This window comes from Chaetodon trifascialis, chromosome 8 (genome assembly GCF_039877785.1).
Source record: "Chaetodon trifascialis isolate fChaTrf1 chromosome 8, fChaTrf1.hap1, whole genome shotgun sequence".
In the NCBI taxonomy this organism is placed as follows: Eukaryota; Metazoa; Chordata; class Actinopteri; order Chaetodontiformes; family Chaetodontidae; genus Chaetodon; species Chaetodon trifascialis.
Genome location: NC_092063.1, coordinates 14,581,320 through 14,605,471, shown reverse-complemented (window position 1 = coordinate 14,605,471; position 24,152 = coordinate 14,581,320). Strand labels below are relative to the sequence as shown.

Sequence of the window (24,152 nt, the reverse complement as noted above, 5' to 3'; positions counted from 1 at the left end):
ACGCCACATTTAAGCTCTGTGCATGGCTATTGCTTCATTCCTGAGACATTAAAGGCGGCACGGTGCTTTGGCGTTGTGTCATTCACGCAGTAATAACAGACGGACCACAGTGTATAAGTTCAGCCTGAAACCGAGTCCAGACTGCACGGTTGGACCAAAACATAGCTGCGCTCATTCTTCCTCTGCTGCGCAACAAAAGCCCGTCATGCACAGCCTCTAAACGTCACCACCACCACCACCACCATCATCATCATCATCATCATCACTCTGCTGAGCAGCAGCCCTGATGCCAGCCCGGACCACATTCACATCTCGGTCATGTGTGAACTTGAACGTGAGGGCAGGAAATAAAGCGCGCTCCTCCGTTATTGGCACATCGTGCGTAACAGGGAAGTAAGCGTAACCTTCTTTCTGCGTTCGTAAAAGTTACTTTCAACCAGAGAGAACTGCTCGGCTCTCAAAGTTAGTTTCTCCTCGGTTGAGACGAAGCTTCTTAAAGGACAAGGTTGGAGCTAAACTAAGTGATGGAAGGAGGAAATGTTCAGTAGGATATTCGGACTGGCGGAGGGCTTATGAGACAGAGGAGGAGGAAGAGGCGACGGACCAGAGGGTTTTTCAATGTTTTGAGATCTGTGTTTAACTGAAGGTAAGTGTTGCATTGTTTTGTTTAGTATATTATTCTTTATACCATAGTGTTAAACGCTGGGGCCTGCTGCTGATGAGGCCTTGTCAGTTGTGGGAGCAGTGCGTAGTAAATGAGGTTGTGTGCGTCTCTGCCATGTTTTGGTTACAAAAAAAAAAAGAAAAGAAAAAAAAAGTGTCGGCCTGAAATGCTGCCTTTCAGCTTCATGCAAACTTTGAAAGTAACCATGTCAACTTTTTCACTTTCATCCAATAAAAACAAACCCAGCTTTTGATCGCTGTCTTTTAATGTGTGAAGGTATTATGTAATGATCAATTCAGCAGAGTATTGTCTTTATCGACCTCGTAGTCCCTCCCTCCTCCCTCTGTGCCCCAATAAGCACATTTGTTTCATCGTCACCGTCCTGTTCCTAGAAATCCTGTTCAGCTCGACGCCTTTTATGCGCCATGAACCCCCAATATTGATAGAATGGATCAGATGGTATTAGCTCCAGAGATGCCATGTGATGAATAGGCCAGCCCTGAACACTGAAGCTGCTGGCTGCACTTCAGTTCCTATTTGTAGGCCTACACAGTGTTAACGTCGTTATTTATTGACTGTAGGTTGGTTTTATTTACAGCTTTGATGATTAATGGAGGTTGTGTTGTTTTAAACACAAAAATATCAAAGTATATCTGCCTTGGACCACCTTTATTATTTGTTAAGGTGATTCCTGTGGACATTTCTCATCCTTCATGCACTGGTTTGGTGTTCTACCAGTAAGAGTAACTTAGCCCAAGTGTAAGTTTCATTTTACTGAACCCAGATTTCACAGAGCCAACGACATGTGCAGCTCTGTTGAATCCACCAGAGGCAGAGCCTGGCAGTGGGTAGCTGTGACACACAAGGTGATGAGACCCACCTAAGGGAGAACAGCAGCTCCAGCGTAAAAGAAAACCTGAAAAATGTGTTGGCTACAGAAGTCAGTCGGAGACACTCCTGGGACACAGATGATCCAAATCTGACATGACAATGATTCATGTGGCGGAAGATTTCCTGCACAATAGTGATTGTAATGGTATCTGAAGCGGCCACAGCTTTTTTCCCAAGCAACTCCACGGCCTCAGATCCATTCTTTGTGCTCACCACTACTGAACTGTGCCACCCACACACGATGAGAAAGAAAGGGGGAAGTCTCTCGCTTTCTCTTTCAAGTGAAATCAGCCATGAATGTTGAGCCTACAAATGACAGATGATTGAATTCAGTGAAGACATCGATGTACAGAAACCTCTACAATGTGAGAGATCTGTTGACGCAGGTGTTGGTAGTTGTGGTCTCAGAGGTTTTCCCATTGGTTTCCATTCTCTACGGCTCCTCTAAGGCTTCTTTAACCCTGTTAAAGGGTTTTTTTGGGGGAGTTTTTCTCTATCCAGGGTGGTGTCGAAGGCTGTTCAATGTACAGCCTGTAAAGCCCTTTGAGGCATATTACGGCTATATGAATACAGTGTACTTAACTTGAGGCACGTTCACATGGTTTTTACTGCCAACAGAGCACTTTTGGTGATCTCACCCAAATTTTAGGGAAGTGTAGTTTCACTTATCTGATGAAGGATGTTTGGGCATTTGACTTGTCAGGTTTGGCCTGCTCGGTCACTAAACTGGTGCTATCTGTCAGGAGGTGCAGCAGATTCAAGTTGTCAAAGGCTTGGCTGAGTTCATTTTCAGGGTTTTGGATCTCATTGTTAGCTGTAGAGGTAAGAACGGCCGCCGGAGCCAAATAACTACCGGGGCTCAGGAACACTTTGTGAAACTGTTGCCAGTAAATACAGTTTGTTTGCAAATGATCGCATTCTGTTATTATTTCCGTTTCCACATTCAGACCTTCAGCGGGGTTTTTTTCCCCAAAGCAGATATATTTATTGTATTTACAGATGAGGCACCACTCCTCGCCACCATGAAGTGCTTTTTTTCAGTAACTGCTCACTCGAATAGTACGAGATGCCAGCAGTCTCTCTCTCAGCCATCGCTCAGCTGTCATCAATAATCTGACTGTCGCTTTGATCTCAATAATGGAATCAGGGCTGCAGCGAATGACTATTTTCCTTATCGAGTTATCTGGTGGCACTTTTTAAAAAAATTATTACCCTTTTGTGTCATAAAATAGTGAAAAGTCCCCAAACTAAAGGTACTGTACTCCATTTACTCCTGAAGAGAAGCGGCAAATCCTCACATCTGAGAAACTGGACCCAGAGAACTGCTGCTTAATAAGATTATTTGATGATCTCTTTGCGATTGGTTATCAAAATTGTTGCCAGCGCAGTCGCTAATATAATTGTAATGCAATCGATTAATTGACTCATCTATTCAGCCCTAAATTGAAAAATGTATTACATAAATTCATTGTCTTATGTTTTGAACTGTTGGCAAGTGAGTTGATATACTGATATTGTGATGAGCGTTTTCTCTTTTTTCTGATGTTTTATAGAATAATCCATTGATTGGCAGGTCAATAAGTCATGAAAATAATCATTAGTTGCAGCGAGTGAGTCGAGGTTCCTTTCTTTGCTGTGTAATGTGACAGGTAGTGTGAGGGAAAGCAGGTAGAAAGTGAAGGGCATTCATTCCCTTCAACAAGGGTAATAGAATAGGATTCGTTGTTTATTCCCCATGACTGCACTCATATGATGAGACTCTTAAAACCAATGTCTAAGTTAAAACTTCAAAATAAAACCATCAGATTCACCCACACTGATTTCTGAGAATGCCAGTGGAAAATGACCGGTACTGCTGTGACTTCCGATGATGAGTGACATCAGCTACACCACCTGACCTGTGGTTTTCCATACCTGAACAGATCTGATCATTTATAGTGATATGAACAGAATGTCTTCTGGATATCGTGGTTTCTATATCACTCATGTCTTCAACAACTTGTGCATTTGTGACTTCCGACTTTGTTTGCTGTATTGGGCTGTACAAGTAAAACATAGTGCCATGTCTGGGTACCAATAACTGGATGCAGCTGTTATTCTCGAAGAAATTGAATTTGCTATTTGCAATTTTTATTAAATTCTCTTTGTTTTTATTTAACGTGTACAAGAACGTTACTGCAACAAAATGTAAAAGCCCGACTGTCCATTCTTTTTAAACAATGCATCAAAGGATGATAATGAAAATAGTAATGATAAAGAACATGTGATAATATTTAATCCTCTACAAAAAGAGAGAGAGAGAGTTTTGACATACAAATCCAAGGTTTTGCATATTTACACAAACTTGTCACGTCGTCGTCCTAAGGAGAAAGTTATTCTGGTTAGTAGATGATGTCAGTCAGATCATCAGCTGGTTCCAGTCACCGTCTGTGCAATGACCTTCAAGCCTGCAGCGCTTAAACTCCAGATAGTGGGACTAAACAGAGCAGCAGAAAAGAGAGTCTCCAGTTTACGGATGATTTTTACCCCCAGTACACTTACTGTAGGTTAACCTCCTTTTCCCATTACACAACAAGTGAACGCACTTTTTTGTTGCAGACAACTGTAAATGATATATTATCCAAATACTTCAGTTCATAGCTCCTCATTAACAGCTCAATGTGATGTTCCATCTCAACGTTCATGAACAAATACAGGCTGAAAACCGTCACAACAGCTTTTAAAGGGAAGTTTAGTTTCACCTATCTGATGAACATTGTTCTATACTGGCACACAGATCTGTGGATTTTCACCAGATCAAAACATTGTCCCCAGTTCTTATAGCTTGAAACTGTCCTGACCTGACCTGAAACTAAATTCTAGAAACATTTCACTTGATACTTTGCTTATTTTTTAGGCATCTTTGTGGAAACGTGGCACTCAGGGGAGCAAAGGGAGAGGAATGTCCCTGCCTGACTTCAACTGCTGTTGTTGTGATTATGTAGTCTATGTGGGTTTGCGAGGCCAGGCCCTGGAGAGGGCTCTTAATGTCCAAGTGAGTCCCACCAGGGATGTTTCTGGCAGGAGAGAAAGGCTTCCAAGCTTATAGTACCCCAGTGAGATGTCTGTTCTTGACTTGTAAGATGAAAGCGGACTCAAGTGATCTGCTTGTTTTGTGTTGAACACATCCAGAATGCAGGCTTATATAAAAATGTCCTGAAGTCTGTCTTTTAAAAAAGGAAAATTGTTGTTGCTGAGGTTGCTGTCAGTGTCTCAAGCATCTTGTGAAGAGCTGAGTGGGGGGGGGGGGGCCTGAATGGGACACCTGACCCAATATTCAGGTGCTGCTGTCGATGGGGTGCATCTGTTTGAATAACGAATGCCGCTCTAGTTATCTCTCCTCATAGCACTGTGTGTGCGTTATGAAGGAAAGATTTGCAGGGTGATTGTTGCCCCAGGCTGCTGAAACACTATGCCCAAAATGGCAATACTGGATCAACAGGTTCAGGATCTGATACCGTTTCACTCATTTGCGCTGTTCTTTCTGCAAGAGGCTGCACGACTGCCTTGCCTGTGTCAAACCAACTTGCTGTTCCCTGCATGGCAGAAGTCAAAATGTGGTCGAAGTCACAGTAGTGCAGCTTTAGCAGCCAAGCTAGAGACACACACATATGACACATCACATTCCCCTGATAATTAATGTATGTGGTTATGGTGCTATGACAAGAAGCTTTCATTATTGGAATAAACATGAGCATAACACAACGCTGAACCACAGCCGAGGCCTCCTTTCTGTGTAAGTTACCAGTAGCATTGGTTGGCTTATTTGGATTATTTGCTGAGGCAGTGGCGCAGTTTCCCTGACGAGAGAAGCAAACTGTTCAAATAATTGCTGCTAAGATTGCAGTGCTGAAGTAGGAAATGCTAGTAAAGAGCTGCAGTAAGAGGAAAAATGTGTAAACTCACTGTAGTTCCCTGGAATGCTCTGTTGACCTGTTCTGCAAATTTGTCTCATTCTTTTTTCTCCTGTTTGGTCTGGATTGGCTCCAAAAGACAAGAACCAGCATGTGCGTTTGGTGTCGATAAAAATAAGCACTACGATCTCTGCCACCCCGTGCCATGCTGCTGCATAACCAAGATGTTTCGCTCTGTTCCGGCTTGTTTTGACCGTACTTTTGTGGAGCAGTTTATAACCAGGCATTTGAACTTTCTGCTCTAGCCGCTGTTTACGTTGCTGTACTTGCTACGCTGGCTCTCTCTGCATGACTGACTCCACACTGCCAGGTTAAACTTAACTTGCTCCTTGCAAGTTGTATTAGGTGTTAAGTTGTCCAGAATCAAATGTTACATCCCGTCAATAAGGTGTAACCTCTGATGGACTAAAATACAATGAAATCAAGCCATCAGTTTTTTTGTGGTCCAAGTGGAAGAGCACACAATTCAGTCTTAATGTTTACGTGTTGATATTATCTGCAGAAATTCAGTGTTTGCCGGTTATACTGGATATAAATAAACCCATTACACATCAGTTCAGGCAGCTCGATGGCATTGCACTCTCTCTCTTTTTGTACAGATCAAACAGAAGAGATATAATGTTTTAATTAAGGAGGGTTAGAGGTGCTGGTGGGCTACCTGTCTCCCTGTTTCCAGCCTTTACGCTAAGCTAAGATAAGCACTACCTGGCTTTAGCTTCATGTTTAGCATAAAGACATGAGAGTGGTATCGATCTTCTCAGCTAAAATGAATAAGCGCAGAGGGAAAATGTTTTCCTTTAAGGGGTGTGTGTCCTCCCTGCCGTATCCTCAGCACTGCTTCTGTTTTTTAAAAATGAAAGAGCAAAACATTTTCCCCTCAGATCTTATCCTGGAGTCCACAGAAAGATGTTCGATCTTTCATAGATATCTTGACCTACCGTCCATATTTTCTTCTCTCACCTTTCACAGATGCTTAAATTGAAGTTACTCTGTTGTGTGTCTGTTGTGTACTTAAGTCAACATGAATACCAACTCTGATCAGGAGTGAAACAGGAAACCACTTTCAGCTCACATAATGACAAACAGACTGCAGAGAGATACGAGAGCTTTAAGATACAGTGAAGAGATAAGGGGTTTCAATGCAAGTTATAGTAGCCAATGGAATATTTTACTCATTCAGAAGCTGGTAGGTTAATGGTTTGGCCTTCACATTACCACAAAATAGTGGTAAAGTGATGTCTTAAGACACAGATGAGAACAGAGTAACATCATCTGTCTCTCCACAGCTGTGGTGTGCATGTTTTCCACATGGTTGTTTGAGTAAGACACAGAGATTTTGGGCTCTATTCTAGTTTTCTTATTGTCAACAAATCCTGTGAGAAGGCTGAACCCAACTATGAGTTGCTCCAACTAACAAGTGTTGTCTGTGTATCCAGATCCTGACGTAGTTTATTGCTCTGTGCCATAAACCTGCATTGATCTGCAAAAACTGTTAACAACATGTAAATGAGCCACACTGTTCCACTGGGTGACATGTCCCCTCAGCAGGATGAACATGGGCACTGTATTTATTTTCAATAACAAGGCCATGAAGTGTATTTTCTCCTTAACTTCCAGCTTCCTATAATTCCCCCCTTTTAATCAGCTTTAAGGTTAAGAGAATCCTGTTTTCCACACCGTCAGGCGGTATCACACATATTGTGTATCAGCTTGTTCCAGTGTGAAGTCGTTTTGTTTAACGTCACAAGTGTTTAAACCCAAGACTCCATGTTCTTTCATGGCTGCATCTTTCCATCAAGTGGAAATACTCTGCTTGTTCTTGTACGTCATTTTAGACGCGTTTGCTTTTTTGGAAACCTTGCGACCTCCACTGAACTGTTTAACGAAGTTTTGTGGGTGCGAACAATGTTTGGCTGCACAGCATGAGTTTTTAATGACTGCCGTGGGATAGTTGAGGTTACAAAGGAAACAATACATCTGTGAGTCATTTCTTTAAAGATTCATATGTCTGGGAGAAAGAAATTTGTTTGGGCCACAAACAGTGAAGGGACGTGAGAAAGCACACAGAGACAATCTGTCTATTGTTGTTTTTTTTGTTTTATGGGTTTCATGATTTGAAGAAAAATATAGAACAGCTCTTATTCTGTAATGGCAGTGTCGTGTTTGAACAAAGATGTCCTGTAAATTAAAAATGTAGTAAAACTGAATGGTCATACATACTGTCCTTTTACTCTGACTCCTGTAGCCCTGCTCGATCATGGCCCAGTGGATACACATGTCCCAGATGATACAGTGCCTGCCTGATGAGACTGTCAACAGCCTGTATCCCCCAACCGCCTTCCCCATCGAAGTCAGACATTTCTTAGCCGAGTGGATTGAGAGCCAAAGATGGTATGACGCAAGCAGTTAACACACATATGCTTGTATATTCACAGCCTAAGAATATGGATACTTATTTCATATAATGTGTGCTTGTTCGTGGCCTTCTGTGTGGATCAATGTGCTTGTGTGTGTGTGCTCACAGGGACGACTTTGCACTGGAAAAGGCGGAGCAGGAGAGCCAGGCTCAGGCTCTGTTGGACCAGACCATCAACATGCTGCAGTCGATTGCTCAGCAGAATGCCAACGTGGTGGACCGGATGAAGCTGATGCAGATCAGCAGGAACATGGTAGGGGGACTGCGTTACTCAGCATGTTCCCAGAACAGGATTTAGGTTCCTCACCGGTTTAAATCAGACAGTGTCACTATACCTGTTGTTTGCAGTTGAGGTTGCATGCAGTTCATGCAGTTTCTTCAAGCCCTTATGTGCAGTATGATTCCCTGCAGCTGCCAGAAGTCAGAGCGGGTTTGAGTGACTGAGACCACTGAAAAAAGGGAAATGTTGTGTTTCTCATGACTAATATTAAGATGTGTTTCTGGGGTTGTATAGCGGGTGAGGAGAGCTGCAAAGGAATGTGTCTTTGGGATTCATTACCACACAAGCCTGTTTGTGCCAAACTGTTGCAACATAAAAGCAGGAAAGCTGCCACTAGAGATGTATTACTTATGACTGCATATGAGTAGCTGCCATGGTGCTGTTATGGACTCTTTTTGATAAGATTTTATAAGACATGTGCTTGCTTTACAGAGCATGTTTCAGCCACAGCCTCTGCAGTTTGGAGTGATGGTCAGGGACATCCTCAGGAAGGAGAGGGTTCTGCTCAACACGGTACGATCCTCTGGAGAAAGTTGGAACTTTTTAATCAAAGTATGCAGTTAACAGACATCAGTTCAAAACTCCTGTTGTGTAATATGTATGAAAGGATCAGAGATTGTTTTGGGGGCAGCAGGTGTAAAAAGTGTGTATTTCTAAATCCTAATTTGTAGCACATTTTCGGCCTGCTGCAGGCCGCCGGCCACAATTTGCATCAAAATTTGCAGTCCTTCTCAGAGTCATAACTCTGAACACACATACACATATCTTTGAGGGAATCATTATCTATGATGTCTCTTGCAAGTAAATGTCAACAAATCTGCTCAGAAATCAATGGAAAAAGTGGTCTTTATTAGTGCAGAACTTGCCTTGATTATCAAGTTTTAAGTGTTCATCTGTATCGAACCTATCTGGTGACATATGTCTGTACATTTACAGGTACTTTGCGAAGGTAAACTGCTAATAGCTAATTCGGCCCTATTATTGGTGCCAGTTTGGCAAAATGCATGCAAATATCAACTAAATAAACTGGGCTCAAGTTGTAGTCTGCAGTTAACTAAGTGACTCCATGACAGCATTGTACTTCCTTCCTTTTACAGCCCCCAATCCTCCAAATTATGGGAATTGTAGTTCCAAAACTCATGACTAACACCCAAATGGAAGTAAGACAAAGAATAATATTAGGAGGTACAAAATTACTTGTTTGTTTGCTTCTTTCCGAGTTTGACTTCTCTCAGAAATATAGAGTTAATCTGTTTTCTAGATAATTTTCACCATTGATTTACTTCTAAAAGTGGAGTAGTGAAGTAATGTGGTCAAACCACCCCAGTGCGAACCATCCTGTACGTGTATTTACTTCTGTTCTGTGTCTGCAGTCCACTCCGATGCACAGGTCTTCACAGTTCCCACCGTACCAGAGTAGAGAGTCTTCCTTCCCCAACATGCAGGATGTAGACCACCTGGTTCTGAAGGTGCTCGACGTCCAGGAAGTCCGACAGAAGATGCACCAGCTGCAAGAAGAGCTCAACTGGGAGAGGCAGAACTATGAGGGTTTGCAAGGTGAGGCACATGTTCATGTTCACATACCGAAGCAGCCACACTGCAGCACCAAGTGCCAATAAGCCTCTGGTACCTCACCATAGAGACTGGAAGTGGAGCTGAATTACTTAAATTCCTCTTTTTCAAGATTAATTCATCCTTTCATTTTGTTTTCAGTTTAGTTTTCTGAGCTTTTTCAACCATCTCTAATTTAGCTTTTCATGTCCATGTGTTTATTATTAAAATACTTAAGATTGAGTTCAGTTCTGGGATTGAGAGCATATTCATAAACAACACTGGCCTGACCCACTTGGTTTCATTAATAATGACTTCTGATTGGTGTGAATTGAGTTGTGGTAAGTTTGGTGTTTTTGGTGTAACATGTAAATAAAAAACAGTCCAGACTGGAGCCCTGAGGTGCCCCTCATGTCATCACTAACCTTTGCGCTCGCTTCCTCAATTTCTGATCTGCAGGTCAGTGTTTTCAGGTTTGCCTAAATTCATTCTTTCTGCTCTGACACTTCATATAATTTTTTGCCTTTTTGTTTCACACTGCTGGAAATTGCTGGAAATCCCTGCTCCTTCTCTGTTATTTATGGATAAACAGTGTACAGAGACAATTAGTCTATTTCATTGTGACATACATGAAGTGCTTTCTTTTTTTAACATCTATCTTTTTTAAATACTTTTTCAGTGCGCAGTGCAAGTAGTACTATCTTTATCAAAGCTTACTACATTTTTTGTGTCTTTGTTTTCTGTCTGTTTGTCCGGCCTGACCTGTATGTCTCCCATGTTGCCCAGTCTAACCTGTTCTGTCTGGTTTTAAGAAGAGATTTTTATTTCATGCCAGTATCCCCTCATGTAAAATAATTCCCATCCTGTCAAAAATTACATTGTTAGTTAGTGCTTTTGCTTTCTTGTCAGAAGAATGGCCACTATATCCCAGTCAAGCATCAGAGACAGGCGTCGTGATTAGTTTGTCTGAAGTAGTATCCTGTAGTGCAGAACGGACTGAACCCACGACATTATTGTTTTCACAGGGCCAATCCAACAGAACGGACTGGATCCCTCAAACTCAGAAGTCCAGAAGCTACAGAACCACATCCAGCAGCTGGAGTACAATGTGAAAGCAATGGCCACGGTGAGGTTACTGCGAGTGTCGAGTTACTGGCGCCTTAGATTGGAATTACTTCCTGTTTATACATTTCTGAAGAAAGCTGAGTCATCTAAACAGTGTATACAGACAGCTGCTCTAAGGCCGGAGCTTCACACTGTTCACTTCTACATCTTTAGTAGTCCGATCATTTTATACATTTTACAGACAAAAAACAAAACGATTGATAAATAATGTGGACTAATGTTATGTGAAGCTCTTTGTGTTATAATATGCTTTGGTATGCATGCAGATGTGTGACAGTTCTGTGTTTGTGTGCACGATGTTTATTGACACGCACCTGCATCCGTATGTTTGCCCATGTGTGTCAGTGTAATGTGTTTGGATGTTGGTTGTTGTAGAAGCGTTTCCAGCTGCTGAAGGAGTGTGTGGACTGTCTGGACCTGTGTCAGACCCGGCTGATCAGCAGGCTGAAGTCGTGGAGGTGGGAGCAGCACAAGGCCGCCATTGGACATCCCATTGACGAAAACCTCAACCCGCTGCAGACCTGGTGAGGTGCAGCCCAAGCAAACTGACTGAAATTTGCTCCACATATTTGAAACCCTGTGAATTATAATCAGTTTGTAGAAGCCTCAACTTTTCAACTAGTGACACCATCAAGTCAAATTTGTCCAAGAGTTTGCGTTGGAACAATTTCCCACCAGCATCAGCAACACACTGGGCTCTATTTTTGATTCTGCCGGCAGCGTGGTGGAGGCACGACGCAAAGTCAGGTCCGCTTCACCGATGGGGCGTGGTGGCCCAGACTTTGGTATTTTTGTGCACTGCGCTGCCGGCACAACTCCTCCCCCTTCGCATCTCAGTTCCACCCAGCGGTGCAACTCGGAAGGAGGGAGGGGTGAAGGCGTGGAGTGGATTTGACACAGCTGAGTCCAATCTTCACCAATGGAAACCTGCCTGTGAGGTATTGGTGACGTGGGTGCTGGAGTCCGCTGGTTTAGGAAAATCCACTTGCCCAGTGGTGCGCCGCTGGCACACAGAGTTGACCAGGTCTGGGGTGGCGACCTTTCAGTCCACTCTTACACCGCTGGTGTGGACCGAAATGGACCGAAAATCCAAATTCGCCGGCTGATTGTGCCAACACCTCCCCCTACTGCGCCCCAACACCAATCCTGGCGTACCTCTGTGCACCTCGGTTTGCCAAAATACCAAGTGCGCTGAAAATAGAGCCCTTTGTGTTTATTGCTAATTAGTAAATATTAGTATGCTAACATGCTAAACCAAGATGGCCAATGTTGTATTAACATTATACCTGCTTGATATCGGCATGTTAGCATTGTTTTTTTTTAGCAAGTTAGCATGCTCACAGACTTGCAGCATGGCTGTAGAGTCTTGTTCGGTTTAAAAAGTGGCAGAAATTCACAATTTCCCAGAGTTTAATGTGTCTTCAAAGTCGTTGTTTTGTCTGTCCAATAATACAAAACCGGCAGGCATTCATCCTATAAAGATGAAAACAGCAAATGTTTTGCATTTTATGTGATTAACTAATTAGATCACTTGTTTGACTGTAATCATTTCACTGCTGCAGCGTAACAGACCAGCTGAGGCGTTTCACTAGCTCCTCTCTTGATATTGTACCTTGATATTGTAAATAAGTGTCAGCCTGTGAGTCATGGCCATGAAGCCTGAAGGAAGTCATTGTTGATGCAACCAGTCTTTCTTAGTTTGAGCTTTGAAATAGAATACTTCAGTAAACACATCATATTGAATGACATGATGATTGATCAGATAAATAAACCTTTGTGTTTCACTGGTTGTACTCGTTTGTCTTTTCACTTTCACTTTCACACTCTCACTTAATTTACACATTTTCCACATCAGGTGTGAGCAGCTGCTTGGAGTGAACGGCAAGCTGAGACAGGAATTGATGCTGATCGGGGAACCGATCCCAGAGCTCCAAGAAAGGCTGGGCCAACTTCTACAGGTTTTGGTTCAAAGGTAGCACACTGCACACCCCTCTCTGTATATTTATGTATTTTTACATTGGAGAACTGTGAAATTTAACTCAAAGTGTTCTCTCTCCTTCGTCCACAAAGAGTGACATACATGACTTTTGTATGTCTTTTAAAGCAAAAAGCATGTTTCTTCACTCACGTAGCTGTTGTCTCCTTCAGCTCTCTTGTAGTGGACAAGCAGCCCCCACAAGTCATTAAGACCCAGTCAAAGTTCTCCACGACGGTGCGATATCTGCTGGGAGAGAAAATAGCTCCCGGGAAGCCTGTGGTGCTGAAGGCGCAAATCATTAATGAACTGCAGGCCAGGAACCTGGGCAGTGTACCCGGGTGAGTCATACTGTGAACATGGAGGACTGTCAGGGAGCATTATTTAATTGGTTTTCATGGCATTCAGTCCATTTTTCCCCCTTGCAGTACCATGCAAGCATTTTTGGATTTGTTCTGGTAGTAATTTGGATTATACCTTGATAAAAGGTGAAAACCTGCACCTGTTAACTTGCAGTATATTCCAACACAATAATTAGGGAATCTGAAAGACAATTTGAAAATTTCAAGATAAAATCAAATGAAAACACTAAAGGCTAACAGCTCAAAATGCGTTTTATTAAGGTACTTTGTGTACTTAATGGTTCATGCTATTCTCTGTTTGTTCCCCGCAGCGACAACGTCGGAGAACTGATCAACAACACGGCCATCCTCGAACACAACACAGCCAGCAAGAGCACATGTGCCACCTTCAGGAATATGGTATGCGCCGCTCTAGATTTATCAGCCTCGATTAAACTATCATTTAGTCTGGTTAACAAATTTTTATTTTGGTTTAAAAGTCCATCAAGAAGATCAAGAGGGCAGACAGGAAGGGATCAGAGTCTGTGACAGAGGAGAAATTTGCTCTCCTGTTCTCAGCAGAGATCACCATCACAGGCTGTGACACTCCCTACAGGATACAGGTTTGACCCTGTCATTGTTCTGCGTGTACTTTAACTGGTCTTCACATCCTGTTAATGAAATGTCATGATGATGTTCCTTTTTATTTCAGTTGCATCCGTAAGCACACAAGCTTCATTAAATGGCTACAGCAGTGATTCACTGAGCTGACAGCTGTGTAATCACACACTGTACATTTCTTATTTTGCAACTGTTAAACATGATTTGAATTTTATTTTCAGTATATATGCTGAGTGGGAACAGGGCTACTCACACACTTTAAATGATATGATGATGATTATAGATGATCTCACTGCCGGTGGTCGTCATTGTTCACGGGAGTCAAGACAACAACGCTCTGGCCACCATCATCTGGGACTGTGCTTTTTCTGAAGCAGTAAGTGTCTGATTATTCTTTTAGTTTTGTTTTTCCTGGTTCCTCTTTTATGTCCCTACACTTTTTGCTCTCTGTTACTAATGATGCCGTTTGGTTGTCTGTGCTGTTGTGACCACACTGACTCAGATTACTTTGTGACTATTGACTGTACAGCATTAGTGTTGTGCGCCTGTACTCCAACTTGACCACTTCCCGCAAGGAAACGCCAAGGCACAGCAAGTTGATTATCGTAACTTCCTGCCATAGAGGAACATAGGCTAAAAAACCCCCCACGGGACGATGCTATGGTGGAGGTTGGGCTTATGAAGGGGGCAGTTGTAGCTTAGGAGGTAGAGCGGTGTTCCAACGATCAGGAAGTTGGTAGTTTGATCCCTGGCCTCGGCAGTTCACATGCCGAAGTATCCTTGGGCAAGATACTGAAACCCCCCCCCCCCCCCCCCCAAAAAAAAAACCGCACAAAAAAAACTGCCCCCTGCTGTGCCATCGCTGTGTGAATTCATATGCACATCAAATACATTACAGGATTCTAATTAGCTTTAATTAGATTATCTAATTAGGTTTTGGAGGAATTTTGTGCAAATGTTTTGGTATTTATTTGAGTTGAAATAAAATATATAATAGAGGTGATGCCATTATCTGTATCTGTATCTGTTTGACCAACAAAATGATCTGTCTCAGTCTGTATATGGATAGAAGAACAGAAATGGCTGGGAGTTAACATTTAGCATTTATAGACTCTGACCTTATCACTTGAGGCATATACCAATCTCACCACTGCAGACACAAAGGACTGACCATAATAAACTGCTCCCAAACCCACAGTTGACACAGAAGCTGGTGTCAGCTATTAAGTGGAATCTACCCACTCTGTGTGGGCTGCGTGGCCATTCACAAACAAAGCACCTTCAGCTATTGCAGGGAATGTACTATGTGCGAAACTGAGGTAGATAAATTTAAACCTAGAAATCCCCCCTTATATGCAGCAGGCTGCAGCAGATAATTACAGTATTAACTTGCATATATTTATTCAATTCAATTTCACTTTTATTTATACTGCGCCAAATCACAGCAAGACTTGTCTTATGACACTTTTCATGCAGAGGAGGTAAAGACCGCACTTAAATGTCAAGAGACCCAACGGTTCCCCTATGAGCAAGCGCTTGGCAACGGTGGCAATGAAAAACTACCTTTTAACAGGCAGAAACCTCAAAGAGAACCAGGCTCTGGGTGTGCAACCATCTGCCTCTACTGGTTGGGTGGAGAGAGGGACACAGAGAGGGGGAGAGAGAGAGAGAGAGAGAGAGAGAGAGAGAGAGAGAGAGAGAGAGAGAGAGAGAGAGAGATGCACCGCAATGCCAATAGAAATAACAATAATAACAATATGTATATGATAATAGTAAAATTGTAGTAGAAACATAATTGATCTGGCAGGGCCACAGCAGTGTGCACAACTATGATCCAGATTCCAGGTGCAGCAATGATCCATGGGTACCCGGGGAAAAAGCCAAGCTAGTGATGTGTTCATGAGACATGAATGTGTTCAGAGGAAGAGGGAGAGGAGGAGCTCAGTGTATCATGGGAAGTTTCCGGGCAGTTTCAAACCTGTCTTAACTAGGGGCTGGTCCAAGGCAGGCCTGAGCCATTTTTAAGAGACTTTTATGATGTAAGTTTTATCAAAAAGGGAGGTTTGAAGCTTACTCTCAAACGTAGAGAGGGTGTCTAGTGTGTGTGTGTGGATAGCGTGGATCAGACAAACTATCTTTTTGTTTTTTTAAACTGGTTCTTGAACATGACAGCTGAAATGTAAATACAGGGATTCCAACAGCATGGGAAATGGGAAGATGTGATGGAGACAGGCAGAGCAGGAGGAAATAGCAGACATTCACCCAAAGAGGAATAAACATGAACTATTTTGAACTTTAGCCAAAAGCTTCATCATAATGTGATGGAGTTCACAGATAATTGATGCATTAGATGATTGCAGCATCTATTTCACAGTGTTAGCATAATTCAGGAAGGTCTGCCATATTAACATTTTCAGGAGGGCCATAAAGCACATGTGAACTTATCTCTCTTTTTTGGCATTTTTGCCATTATTTGGTGGCAGACAGAAATCAATTCAGGTGCCTTAGCCATTCAGCTATCTTTGATTTAAGTTGCTGCGTTAGCCTAACACGTGTATTGGCTTCACTAATATGTCTGCTCTCGCTCATGTTATCGTTCTATCTGACAAAGTTTGGAATATGGAGCTCTAAAAACTGGATAGAAAAGTGCCAAAACATGCAAGCGAGGGAGACCGAAAGCAATCTGCACTATGACAGTGAGCCAGCAGGCGTAACGCCAGAACCCTGGAAATGACTCAACTAAATGGAATGCAGCCACTTTTACTGTTCTCAATGACACTTTCCTGCTATGACAAGTTATAATATCTGCTGTGAAAAAGGTCGATTGATTTTTCCATAAAGGCAGTATTACAGGAGGATAATCACTGTGCAAGATGACATATTTACATCCCGACCACCAATATAAGATATCATCCTCTACTGAAGGTCTGAGTTTGCACAAAAGCTACTCAGCACTAAACACTCAAAATACTCAAACGTCAGTACAAATGTCTCCTGGCTTCTATCATCAGAGAGAATATTGTATGCAGCTTTATCAGTTTCCTATGTGGAGCTGGAGGTGAGCCACAGACTTACAGTAATGTGCAAACAAGCTCTGTGGATGGGTTTCCTGTTTGTTGCTCTCTTTGACTGGAAATAGCCTGATGTGGTCTGTAAGAAATAGATGGATTTCTTGAAAATCCTAACCGCTGAAACAGAATGAATGTCTACAGTCAACGTTTGTGATGCCGCTTTCTTTTCTCTTCTCAGTTTGAGTTTCATTCACTCACACGCACACTGACATTATTGTAACTGCACGTCAGCGTTGTCGTCACGTCAGCCTCTTTGTCGTTGTCATCAGGACAGAGTGCCGTTTGTGGTGCCGGAGCGCGTGCCCTGGAGGATGATGTACAGTACTCTCAACAGTAAATTCACCGCTGAGGTCCAGACACAACACAATCTGGACCATTACAACCAGCACTTCTTGGCCCAGAAGATATTCGACAAGCCTGACTTTGCTGATGACTTCAGCAACATGATGGTGTCCTGGGCCCAGTTTAATAAGGTACACGCAGGTGTATGTGCTCTCGCTCTGACGTACGCAGGCTGACACACACTCAAATCTCACAGTGCCTTGCATTCCTACAGGAGGTTCTTCCGGGTCGACCGTTCACTTTCTGGCAGTGGTTTGAGGGAGTGATGGAGCTGACCAAGAAGCACCTGAAGACCTACTGGAGCGAAGGGTGAGGCGACCCCACCTGCTATTTCAATAGTAAACATTAGCAACCTGCTCCAATCTGTTAATAATGACAAGTGTTTTCTATGTTTTGCTCCACTAGGCTGATATTTGGTTTCATTGGGAAGCAGCATCTACACCTGATTCTCAAAGACAGGCCCAACGGGACGTTCTTGCTTCGCTTTAGTGACTCTGAGATCGGAGGCATCACCATTGCATATGTGTCTGCTACAGAGAGTGAGTGTTGGTGTGGCAGTCTGAATGCTGGCGTATGCAGCCAGTTTGCTCCTCCTGACGCTATTGTAAATGCACATCAGTGTTCAGTGATAAATTGCTGGACTGAAGCCCCTGAAAGGTCATGGTGGGATTTTTTCCTTGTTTGTCGTTTGCCCTCTTTATGTTCAGCCTTTCTCTGATCCACAGAGAAATGGGATGATATAGCGTTGGCCATTGCTGTCGCTGTGTTTGTGGCTGTAGCCATGGCTATGCTTTGATTGATATGAGATTCTCTGAGGATGTCCACAGGAACAGCTATTTAGTCAGAAAAAGACAGAACACAAAAGCTATTGCGAGGAAGTGCAGAAGTAGTTCTGAAACATGATCCCTCTGTGACCATTTGGGGGCTGTGTAGACATCCTGTTTGTGTGCCCTGTACCTGAATTATTTTTAGGACAGAACATTCGTTTTGAAGAAAGGCTCAAAAAGTTAGGACACCGTGTGAAACATAAATTAAAAACAGAATGCAGTCATGTGCAAACAAACTATGTTTACCTGTGTTTTGCAAAGTGTTCCTGAGCCCTGGTAGTAATATTCTTCATCATGTGTTCACGAAGTGGTAAACCTCACTCTATCCTTGTGAATGACTGATGCCCCTTTCATACACAATCATGATACTATCAGCTGTTACCAATGGACCTGTTTACCTGTGGAAAGTTCCAAACAGGTGTTTTTGGAGCGTTCCACATCTTTCCCAGTCTTTTGTTGCTCCTGTCCTAACTCGTTTGAAATGTGTTGCAGGCATCAAATTCAGAATAAGCAGATATTTGCAAACATCAATGAAGCTGATGAGGTCAAACATTAAATATATAGTTTTCAGTTCAAATGATCACATTGTGTTTTGTTTTACAGTGCCCCAACTGTTTTTGAAATCAGGGTTGTACATACATATGCTGATATAATGTTGATATTTATGTAAAGTATCACAGTTCCACTTGTAGAGCAGTAGCTACTACTAATAATAAAAATGATAATAATGCTAATAATTATAGCTAGGCCCGCAGTTCATTATTCTCTCACTTCCCTCTCTCACACACTCATGAGGTGTCACATCAAACATTTTTGTCTCTCAGATGGGGGACAGAAAATCCAGAACATCCAGCCCTTCACCAAGAGAGATCTTGAGATCCGCAGCCTTGGTGACCGCATACGGGACATCAGCCACATAACATTCCTGTATCCTGAATTTCCTAAACATGAAGTTTTCAAAAAATTCTACACAGGTAATGGTCGTGATGCACAGAATCAGCTTCATGTTCTTAAGTTCAGGTGAGAACAGACGACTGACAGATGGATTTTTTTCCTGCTCTCATTTGAAACAGAGCCTCAGGCGTCACCCATCGGAGGTTATATCCCTGTGTCGCTCCATACTAAAGTTGGCATGTAAGGAACTGTTTTTACAAATAAACCCTGTCAATTGATGCCATTTTACAAGAAAAACATTGGGATGTACGTATCAGAATCAGAATCAGAATTACTTCATTTATTCCCGAGGGGAAATTGTTTAAATGTGTATGTGTATGTATGTGTATGTATGTGTATGTGTGTGTACGTGCAGGGAAGCTGGCTCGGCCACACATCCGGCTCCCAATATGGCCCCTCCTGCTGAAAGCCCTCACAGTACTGTCAGCTTCCCCGTGTAAGTGTCACTCCTTCATAGATAATATATTCCTCTGTTGTGTTTGTTACCAAAGCTATATAACACTCACATTAAGTGAAATATTCCAATCCAAGCTTTTTTAAAACATGTATTATATCAAATGACATGCACTTGTTCTGTATCACTGTAGCACCATTTTATTTGCATTTCACCGTAATTCGGTATGGAATACTCGATAGCTTCAAATATGTAAGAGGTTAAATTTCCCTTTTTAATATTTCAGTTGTAGTTGCTGATATACTTGTGTTACTTTCTTCCATTTTCAGTGTTTCATTGAGTGCTTACCTTTATCTCCATAAAGGCTCATAAACTGAGGAAACGCCTGAGCAAATCAAAGGCAACTCAAATTTCTTCTTAATAGCATAGTGAAATTATTATTAATAATTATTATTATTATTATTATTAGAAATGATTAAATTGTAATTTAACCAGTGTCAGTTTGTCACACCCAAACCAGCCAACTTTGAATGCTTTGGTCATGTGACTGAAGGAAGCGCGTATCTGGAAGTGTTAGTGGTCATTAATAAATGTGTGGTTCCTGTTCCTGATAACGCGTCTGCTCCTGCTGTTTCTCTCAGGCCTCCGTTCCCACAGCCATTCAGCCCACAAGAGCCCATCCCTCAAGACATTATGGAGACAGCACCAACAACTGCAGTGGAGTTCACTCCAAACCCTCCTGTGGTCTTCCCTGAACACATGTAGGTTTTCATCTTCAGGCCTGTGCATGAAATCCATTGTTTTGTTTTTCCAGAGTTGCTTTAACGCAGCGCTGAGATGCCACTTATGTGTATGTGTCTGTCATCTAGTTCTACAGGTAACAATATGGAGCTAGATTTGGACACTCTTCTGCAGACTCTGAATAATTAGGAAGATTTCCCATCGAAGCCGTTTTTGGAGTGTAAAGCGGACATTGAATAGAGACCAGAGAGAAACTCATCTGGCTGAGCTTCACGTGAAAGAAGCACCGTTGTTCGTCCCAGACTTTCTTCCTCCACTTTCATCATCCATCCACACCTTCATCTACTTTTGACTAAAAAAGTTGTCGGGGACGACTTTGATTTCTCTCGGACTCACCGTGTTGAGCTGGTGCTATGTGAAAAGCGGGAAATCATTTTAAGGACAAAGTAAAACTGAGAACAAACCAGAATGAAAAGTGCTGTCATCGCTGTCTGTCGGCCATCTTTGTTGTGCAGCCTCTCTCTCCTTTTCTCTCTCTCGCTCCCCTGGTGGTAGGTTTGTTGATTTTGATTTCTTTACTTGTCTGTGTATACTTTGCTCCTGGCATCTTGGAAAATAAGTCATTTACTGTCCAGATTACAGTGCTTTTCCACCGTCGACCAAACATGCATGAAAGCAGGCAGTGTGATACTTCTGGCCACTCTACATATAACCCTTTCTTGTGATTGAAAAGCCTGGCCGAGGCTCAGCTATAGCATGTTATACACTCACAGTAACACACAGTATGCATGGTCAGTTCTTCATTAAAGGTTTGTGAGTCTAACCCATTCTGTGGTATAGCGAGGATTAGGAACATGAAAGGAACAATAAGCTTCTTCATCACTGGTGACTGTGAAACCATACACACTTAAAATGCAGCGGATGGCAGAGCTGGTGGTGATGGTGCTGCTGGGAAATGCTTCTGTTATATCCGTCTACTTAGAGTCTCATTTATGTGTATTTTTTTCTGTTATTTGTATATATTTCTAAAGCTTTTATGACCTAATTTCAGCCAATAATTGTTGTATGTCTGTATCAGGTCCCACTAACTGAGCATAAATGTTACTGGTTTAGATTCTTTATCTATTTTGATGCCCTAATGCAGACACAAAAAGGCGGTTTGTTTATCTGTCTTCAGTCCCTTGAGTGCTAAAACTGACAGAAGTAGTGAAAGTAAATGATCAACAGTATATTTACAAATCATCCTTCCTTTATTCGTAGATGCAAATTCTTAAATTTAAGTTAACAACTAAATTAATGTAACATTTGGAGTCTCAAATAAGATGTCAATGTAGCTGTTTTTTGTTTTGTTTTTTTTGGTTAGAGAGAGCGATTAAGATCAAAAAAGTGTTAGGGATCAAGTCCAAAATGAAGAGTAAAGAACTAATTGGCGCTGGAGTTAATTGGAATCAGGATAAATGAAAATATCTTTCTGTCAGGCGATGCATGGATCTTTGCTTTGTGAGAGCTTTAAATCTAATTATAATCTGGCTTTTGCAGCTTTTATTCGTATCTGAATGTATATCAAAACCAATTTTACAAACTAAGCTCTGGTTTTATGAGAAGCTTTGCACTACCTGCCATTACTGTCAATGTTATGCATGGAAGAATACAGTGATGTGTTGGATGTACCATGCTGCATGTGTGTTTGCCGGATGATAACCTTTTATATCTTGTGGCTTGACCTTTGGACAAATCACTCCGATGTTACTACTACAATCCATATACTCTTTTAACCGTGGTGACAAAATAAAAGCTCAGTTTTTCTCAAAATATCAAAAATATTTTTGTGAGTTTATTTACAAGAAATTGGTTACCCCCCTCAAGTCAGTGACTGATGTCAGAGGTGTTAATGTCAGTTTTTGGAACAGTGCACACAGAGTGCAGTTGCAGGCAGATGAATCGCAACTTTCCCCGACCCTGTTGCATGACAGAAATAACCTCATCTAATTGTGTTTTGTGAATGGCAAATGGGTTTAGTTCTCAAAAGTGGAATATGTGATGACAACTGTTTCTAAATGCAAATGTCTGGAACCGTCTATTTCAATCCCATATTTTTCTGCAGTGGGTCTAAAAGAAAACAGACAAAAAAAGGATTGGAAACATAAGAATTTTCTGATTTTTTTGACATATAAAAATAATAAATCAGTGGCATTGTGACTGGGAAGGTATGCCTGGTACCAAAAAGGCTGTCCATTGAATGAGAGCATATTGGTGTATAACATAATTGGCATTACTTCCATAATCCATCAGCCAAAGAGGAGACATTGCATAACTAGCATATTATATTTCCTATCCATCCAGTTTCAACAATCATGAACTGTTTTTGTTTTTTTTTGTTTGTTTTTTTAAAAAGAAAACTTTACACTGTACATCACAAAGCTTTTCCATTAGAACACAAATTCTAATTTCAACATGTCACTAAAATTGAAATTCTACTCAACCACTGCCAGGGAAATCACACTGAAAAAAAAAAGGTTATGGAGAGGAAGCAGGAAGAGAATCAGCTTACATGCCTGGTTCAAAAACTGCTCTGGTGAAATTTGTCAAAACGCTAACTTATCTCAGTGCCCCGTCCCCTTCCCTCCATCCCAGCAGCTTTAGATGTCCCCTCATTAGAGCAGAACAAGGTGGCTGCCGCGTAAACAAAGGGAGGAGGTAGGGTGAATGAAAGAGGGATGGAGGAGAGAGGGGACACCAGGCCAATGTAGAGCTTCAACTTCAAAGTCCATTCTCTCTTGTGTAGATCGTATGAAAATAAAGGTGTACATTTATCACCCTGTACAAACACACTAAAGATTTCAGTCGCCTCATGGTGACCTTCTCTCTTCTTCCAAGTATCAGAGAGGGGCTTGTCCAATAAAACTATCTCACTCCCAAAGAGCCACCCAGCTCAGCATAGAAAAGAGAAGGCACCAGGTGCTTGCCAACACCAGCAACAAGCCACTACACCTCATGCACTCTTTCATTTCTAACCTTCAGTTGAAGTAACAAAGACCCTTCAGTCGCGTCAAACAACACAATTCAGCTAGAAAACGCTTGTTCCTCATGACAGCTTGTCAGGTTTGCTTTCTTTGTTTTTCCATGGCAGACACGCAAAAGTAAAAGCAAACCAACTATCACACACCTGTACATGAATCTGTGATCAGCGCTGCTCTAAAAGCAAAGCTCCTGTCAGAAAGTCATTTAAAATTTAACCCAACACAAATACTGTATCAGTTTTCTAAATGTGGTACAAACCTGCAGATGTGCCACTTATAAAGCAGTGGGTAACAGATTTGGTGGCAATTATACCATTCAAATGTTTGTAACTTTGTTGAAGACTGAGCTCAGAAAAGACCAGATGGTTTTGTGTTTTGTGTTTATTTTAATATAAATATGAATGTGTGTGTGCTTCACTAGATGAGACACAAACTCTAAACTGAATGAATTTGGCTTTGACTCAAAGGCATAACTTGTTTTCATCTGATATAAAAAGGGGATCACTCTAAACATGGAGTCTGTTGAACTTTTGCAGTATCGGTGAGGGTGCGGAAACGGCCGCATCTTTCCCTAGAATATACTTGCATGGTTAAAAAAAGAGAAAAGAAATCATGATACAGACAAAGAATTGTGGCAATGAAAAGTGAAAAATAAAAATGATCAATTGAAACAAGCACACACGCATACACATGCACAGAGACATGCATGCACGCTCACTCTCTGTCTCTCACCCACACAAACGCATACAACTGAAAAAAAGAATATGAGCCAAATAAATACTGGTAAAGTACAATACGTACATGTAATTTACCCAAAGTTCATGAAACAAAACAAAACGAAGGGCGAGATCACACTGGATCAAAATGGAAAAGCATGCAGAAGTCCACTGCTCTACTGTAGCTTCACTCCTAGCAGACTACAAAATAGGGAGAAAAACAGAAAGAGAGAGAAAGGGGAAGAGAGGGAGGGAGAGGGAGAGAGGGAG

General features: G+C 41.9%; 1 protein-coding gene across 1 annotated transcript; it reads left to right on the top strand.

Moving 5' to 3' along the window:
• The first annotated feature begins 266 nt into the window (after nucleotides 1–266).
• Nucleotides 267–22,192, top strand: stat6 (signal transducer and activator of transcription 6, interleukin-4 induced). The gene is made up of 20 exons (XM_070967512.1): nucleotides 267–646; nucleotides 7,754–7,899; nucleotides 8,033–8,177; nucleotides 8,637–8,717; nucleotides 9,578–9,761; nucleotides 10,781–10,881; nucleotides 11,256–11,404; nucleotides 12,736–12,852; nucleotides 13,029–13,196; nucleotides 13,529–13,616; nucleotides 13,697–13,819; nucleotides 14,101–14,193; nucleotides 17,158–17,361; nucleotides 17,445–17,539; nucleotides 17,636–17,769; nucleotides 18,882–19,031; nucleotides 19,131–19,191; nucleotides 19,367–19,447; nucleotides 20,047–20,166; nucleotides 20,275–22,192. The coding sequence occupies exons 2-20, from the start codon at nucleotides 7,766–7,768 to the stop codon at nucleotides 20,333–20,335; spliced, it is 2,289 nt and encodes a 762-aa protein (XP_070823613.1). The 5' UTR covers nucleotides 267–646; nucleotides 7,754–7,765; the 3' UTR covers nucleotides 20,336–22,192.
• The last annotated feature ends 1,960 nt before the right edge of the window (nucleotides 22,193–24,152 follow it).

What these genes read in the sequence shown, in the direction of transcription:
- stat6 (XM_070967512.1), top strand. Translation starts at nt 7,766, where the DNA reads ATGGCCCAGTGGATACACATGTCCCAGATGATACAGTGCCTGCCTGAT. An exon ending in TGGATTGAGAGCCAAAGATG is followed by an intron (nt 7,900 to 8,032) that starts GTATGACGCAAG and finishes GTGTGCTCACAG; the next exon opens with GGACGACTTTGCACTGGAAA. An exon ending in AAGACCTACTGGAGCGAAGG is followed by an intron (nt 17,540 to 17,635) that starts GTGAGGCGACCC and finishes TTGCTCCACTAG; the next exon opens with GCTGATATTTGGTTTCATTG.